The sequence below is a fragment of the Engraulis encrasicolus genome, chromosome 3, assembly GCF_034702125.1.
Source record: "Engraulis encrasicolus isolate BLACKSEA-1 chromosome 3, IST_EnEncr_1.0, whole genome shotgun sequence".
In the NCBI taxonomy this organism is placed as follows: Eukaryota; Metazoa; Chordata; class Actinopteri; order Clupeiformes; family Engraulidae; genus Engraulis; species Engraulis encrasicolus.
Window position 1 is genome coordinate 6,112,985 of NC_085859.1, and position 5,531 is coordinate 6,118,515.

Consider the following 5,531-nt stretch of genomic DNA (forward strand, 5'->3'; position numbering starts at 1 on the left):
TCTTGGGCAAAACAAGTTTCTTGTTGCATGCTAATATGAAGACTGAATCTGACATTTGGAAAACAGGACGGCATGAAAACACCCAAAACCAGTATTAAATATTCATTCTTGCTGAGGGAAATAATGCCATGTCTACACTTTCTGTATGATATGAAAGATAAATGTGTGCTAATGTCCAAAACATCATTGGATGCAGTTAATAGTTAGTGGAATTGGCATATAAAATCCATGGACTTAAAAGCGTCGTCGATTCGTAGAATCACTCATATACACGCACGCACACACACACGCGCGCGCGCAACCATGGCTAGCGACGCGCTAATCCCGCTCTGACATGCAGATCTGATGGGCCTGGAGAGACAACAGGCTCTGTTTGCAAGGAAGGTGGTTGCTTTGCTGTTGTGTGGTGGCATTTAAGAAGTTTGTGTGTGTGTGTGTGTGTGTGTGTGTGTGTGTGTGTGTGTGTGTGTGTGTGTGTGTGTGTGTGTGTGTGTGTGTGTGTGTACGTGTGTGTGTACGTGTGTGTGTGTGTGTGTGTGTGTGTGTGTGTGTGTGTGTGTGTGTGTGTGTGTGTGTGTGTACGTGTGTGTGTGTGTGTGTGTGTGTGTGTGCGCACATGCGCTTGTGTGAGTGCATGTATGTGCATGTGTGTTTGTGTATGTCGTGTTTGAAGTTGAGTTGGACCTGTCTTGTTGTTTGTGGAGGGGGCCCCTACGCTAATCTGATGTAAACTTCAAGTCTTTTCAGCACCCCTTGAAATGGCACTATGCACACCATACACAAGGCAAACAACACTTCCTAGAACCTGTAAAACCTGCACTTTTGGTTTGAACAGACCTTGTCTTTAAAATGAGGACCACCCAGACACCCAGAGGCACCTGGTGAGAATGAGGAGAGAGGAAGGTGTGTGTGTGTCTGTGTGGGTGCGGTGCATGCATGTGTTGGTGCTTGCAAACCTACTTATGTTTCTGCATACAGTAAACTGACCTATCTGTTGTTCATATTGCTTTTTTCTAGCAAAGATGAAAGCAAAATGTACACTTAAGGTGTTAAGTTAAGTTGTAAGCGGTGTAGAGCTCCTGAAAGGGACAAAACTGTGCCAAAGCCAGTGGTGAAAGTAGAGGGGTACGTACAGGCGCACAGCTCCAGTGTACAATTTACAGCTGGTGAGCAGTACCAGTAAGAGAATGTGTTTAATTTCCTTCCAAAATCCCACATTTGAAAATAATAAAGTCAGCTGCTTCAGCAGAAAACACATGTACAACCACACTATTATGCCATTTGAGACAAGTGTCTTCCTATGGAGAGACACCCAAAATAGTCCTGCAGCGATAACAGATATGTAATGCTCATGTTTATTTTGTTTGTTCATTGTTTGTTTGCGGGTGGTGCCGGTGGTGGGGGGTAGCACCGGTAAGAAACTAAAACTAATTTTACTCCTGTCGATAGCCACAAAACACCAAGAGTCCACAGGGCATTGATTAGCATACGCTAAATCAGTCATATTTGTCCATTGTGATACAGTAGTGCTAATTCCATTGCAGTCCCATTTCAAAGTTTTAAACAGCCAGGCTTTCAAACCAAATATGTTGACTGAGACGCACGAGTGACTTTTTAATAATGACATTATTTTTTTGTTTGGAAGCCCGGATATTTAAAACAAATAAGGTCCACAGGGCTATGCCATTTACACATGTGCGCCTTTGCCTGTGCGTGTGCGTGTGCGTGTTTTTTCTTTTCCTGTGTGTTTATGTTAGTGTGTGTGTCCCTATTGCCTCTTTTCCTGGTTTTCTCGTAGGCCTACAGCTAATGTTCTGTATATTTTGTGTGGCTGAACAATCACGGCACCATGTTTTGTGAGTCAATTTTGTACGTGATCCAAAAAGATGTGGGGCCTCATTTATAACGGGTGCGTACGCACAAAAGACTGCGCACGCCAAGTTCACCGCAAGGTTTGGTATTTATAGAAAAAGAACTTGGCGGTAAACATGCGCAGCTCCACGCAAAGTTTGACCCATGCGTAGGCACTAAACAAAAGACCAAACGCGGAAAGCGCGACCTCGGGAGGTAGCTGGAAGAACGACTCGAAATTGGTTGAAGAAAAAAATCGGAGGTCACGTGTCACGATAGCCACTTTAACATTAGTTAATCCAGTTCGCAACGAAAACGCGGTTGTTTGTCGTTTGGTAATGGTAGAAAATAATAAGTAGGCCTACCTGGCCTATCCATAGCCACATGCATGTTTTGTGAGGAAGCAATACACGCTTCAAATGTTATGTTTAGGGTAGGCCTACATTACATTTGGAAATACCCTACATTTTATTAACAATAACCAGGGACCTTTCCAGTATCAGGCTATAATCGTATCGGTAGGCTATAAAGTGTTCCGAGTCTGCAAGGAATTACGTCAACATTTAAGCCAGTTGCAGAATCATCTGCTCGAGTCCCAAGTGCATCTGTAATGGTTGATTTTCTCAGCCATACAGGCAAGCATACAGCCAAGTGCCATACTGATGGACAGCTTCGTTTCTCTTGTTGCATGTCATTTCTTTTCCATGCGGTTATTCGTCATCAAAGAAGCAGAGGTGTGCATTTGACAGCTGGCCTTATACACTGATAATGCACGTTTATAATACACACATTTAATAAATACAGACTAGAAAATGCCCATATGTCATGCTGTCTGTGGATATGTCGATCGACAGTTGGGGCGTCGTCGCTTTGAACTGAAAGCAGACAGCTGCGCGCAGTGACCAACGGCAAACCCGGTGCATATGAGGTGCGATGAGACTGCGAATAGATTTTCTACCGTTGAATTTCACATAGGGATATGCCATGTGAGATGTTTCCTTGACGCAGCTATTTTCACCCTGGTTCACAACTTCATTAATAGCCTAGTACATGTCTATGACCTGGCAGGTTCATGTCCATGCCATCATTTTATTTTATTAAAAAAATGTTTTACCTCTGGTAGGCTATAGCGGGACCTTTGCGAACATAACCATCCACATGCTGCAATTCGAGGGATTTTGTTTTTTGTACGACTTCCCAAACTTAACTGCTCCACATTGCCCAACGTTCTCTAGGCCTATCTAATAAAACCGTTTGCTCCACATGTGGTAAATAGGCTATCTCGTCTGCTTTCTGATCTGCACGCCGTCCACTATAAATATTCATTTTGGGCGTTTCACTGAATATTCATGGATAAATGGGTGTTTCCACAGGTGCGCACATGTGCCGCAACTTCAGAGTCAGTTGGGATTTATAAAGGAAAATCGACGTGGAACGTGCGTGCGCCATGCTTTATAAATCTGAATATTTTCTTGCGCACGCACATCCTGAGATTCGTGCGTGCGCCATCTTTTGGCGCATTTCTTCCGCAAAGTTTTATAAATGAGGCCCGTGATGTTCTCATGCTAGCTTGCCAGTTTAATGCAGTATATCAGGAGTGTTGATTTCTCTCTCTCTCTCTCTCTCTCTCTCTCTCAAAAGAATCACTCTGGCAGCTTTGTTCTTTCTTTAGACCAACACAGTGGGCAATCAGACGGTGCATCATACTGTCAGACAAATTAAACAGCGGCATGATGGCAGGGGAGGTTGCATATGGCCCTGTTGAAGCATCTGTTGCTGGGAGGGAGAGGCAGGGCAGGGGTATGGGGTGGGGGGGTATGGGGTGGGTAATGGGGTGGGGTGGGGTGAATATGGAGGGATATGGGTCGGGGGGGGGGGGTGGGGGGGTGCTGATGGTCTTGCTCTACACTGCAAAACATTGCAGCCAGTTAAACGTAAAAAAAAGTAAGTTGCTGCCCAGCTGCCTTAAGTTCGTCAGTTAACTCAACTTGATAAATCCTCGAGTTGAGAAAAGTTTTGAGTTGAGTTGACTTGCAAACTTGAGGCAGCAGGACAACTTATTTTTTTTTTCACATTTAACTGGCTTGCAAGTTATACAGTGTAAGATCAAACCTCTGGGGCACACGGGATCTAGGTCCTAATGCGCGCGCACGCTCGCAGGCTCACATATGCAAACATACACACAAACATACACACACGCATACACACACGCATACACACAAACATACACACACGTGCGCGCACACACACACACACACACACACACACACACACACACACACACACACACACACACACACACACACACACGTGCACACACACACACACACAAAGATGGCACCTTATCAGGCCAGGCCATCCTATCTTCAAAGGCACACACAGTGTCTGGCTAGCTGCTAACCGCTAACCCCTTCTGATGTCCATGCCAGCCCCAGCCATCCATAACCTCCCCTCTATAACCACCATCCATCCCTCCATCCTCCCTTATGGCCCCTCCATCCTCCCTTATGGCTCCTCCATCCCTCCGTCCACTCCACCAGTGGAGGACCTGTCTCCAAACACTAGCGTTTCACACATGCATGCTGCATGCACACGCACATGAACACACACACACACACATGCTTGGTCATGCCCACATGCATGCACACACACGCATGCACTCACACGCATACAGTACATAGGCACACACACACACACACACACACACACACACACACACACACACACACACACACACACACACACACACACACACACACACGCTTGGCCTCCAAAACACTAGCCACATGCGCACACACACAAACACACTAGTCCTCTGATGTGCTGCCCTCCTGCCATCTCTCCATCTCCCCTCATAACCCCGCCTCGCCTCGCTCCCCCTCGGGCTCCAGACTCCCTGATGACGCGCTGGCTACTTGACCTTTGACCCCAGCCAACTGTAATCGTAGATTGTGACATCAGAGAGCGCGAGCGATTGCGCTGGCCATTGTGCTACCTACCACTTCTGAGACTTGTCAATGGGCCGAATTGTGTGTGTGGGGGGTTGTTGCGAGACCCTAATTACATGCATTTGTGAAAGAGAGGCACTTTTGTCATATGGTTAACTCGATAGCGTTGTAAATGGACTGCATTATGTATGGAATAGCGGACGACGAGGTGTCCCGATATCAAGGGAAATAATGGACGAGGCGGAGCGTTCTAAACAGCCCGACGGCGCAGCCCAAGGGCTGTTCGCTTCGCCAAGTCCATTTTCCCTTGATATCGGGACACCTCGAAGGCCGCTATTCCGCTTATCACCCGGTTACCAGCATTTAAGTATTAATTTATTAATATGTTGATGTAAGGCTTCGTGAGAAAGTAGATTCACCACTGCGCTTTGTACGTTGCCATGGGCACCACTTCCTAATCTAGTGAGACGCGCCTCTATCAGAGGCATGTAAGGACGCGCGCAGAATGTTGGTGACTTGACAACCAAATGCGATAGAATTGACGACTGGGTTTTTGACTTGACAACCAGATGCGATAGAATTAGTAACGGGGTCTTGACTAGACAACCAGATGCGATAGAACTAACGACGCGGTCTTGACTAGACAACCAGATGCGATAGAACTAGTAACGGCACTTCGCCAGAAAAGTTAGAGAAGAAAGCAACTTGGACGCCCGCACACCCGCATGACAT

General features: G+C 46.3%; 1 protein-coding gene across 1 annotated transcript in view; it reads right to left on the reverse strand.

Moving 5' to 3' along the window:
• Window positions 1-4,703: 4,703 nt before the first annotated feature.
• LOC134446482 (E3 ubiquitin-protein ligase TRIM47-like) overlaps window positions 4,704-5,531 on the reverse strand; it is a 3,858-nt gene continuing 3,030 nt past the window's right edge. Inside the window, exon 4 of the mRNA XM_063195852.1 lies at window positions 4,704-4,787. Within this exon, the coding sequence (XP_063051922.1) occupies window positions 4,704-4,787 (84 nt within the window). The remainder of the gene's footprint in view (window positions 4,788-5,531) is intronic.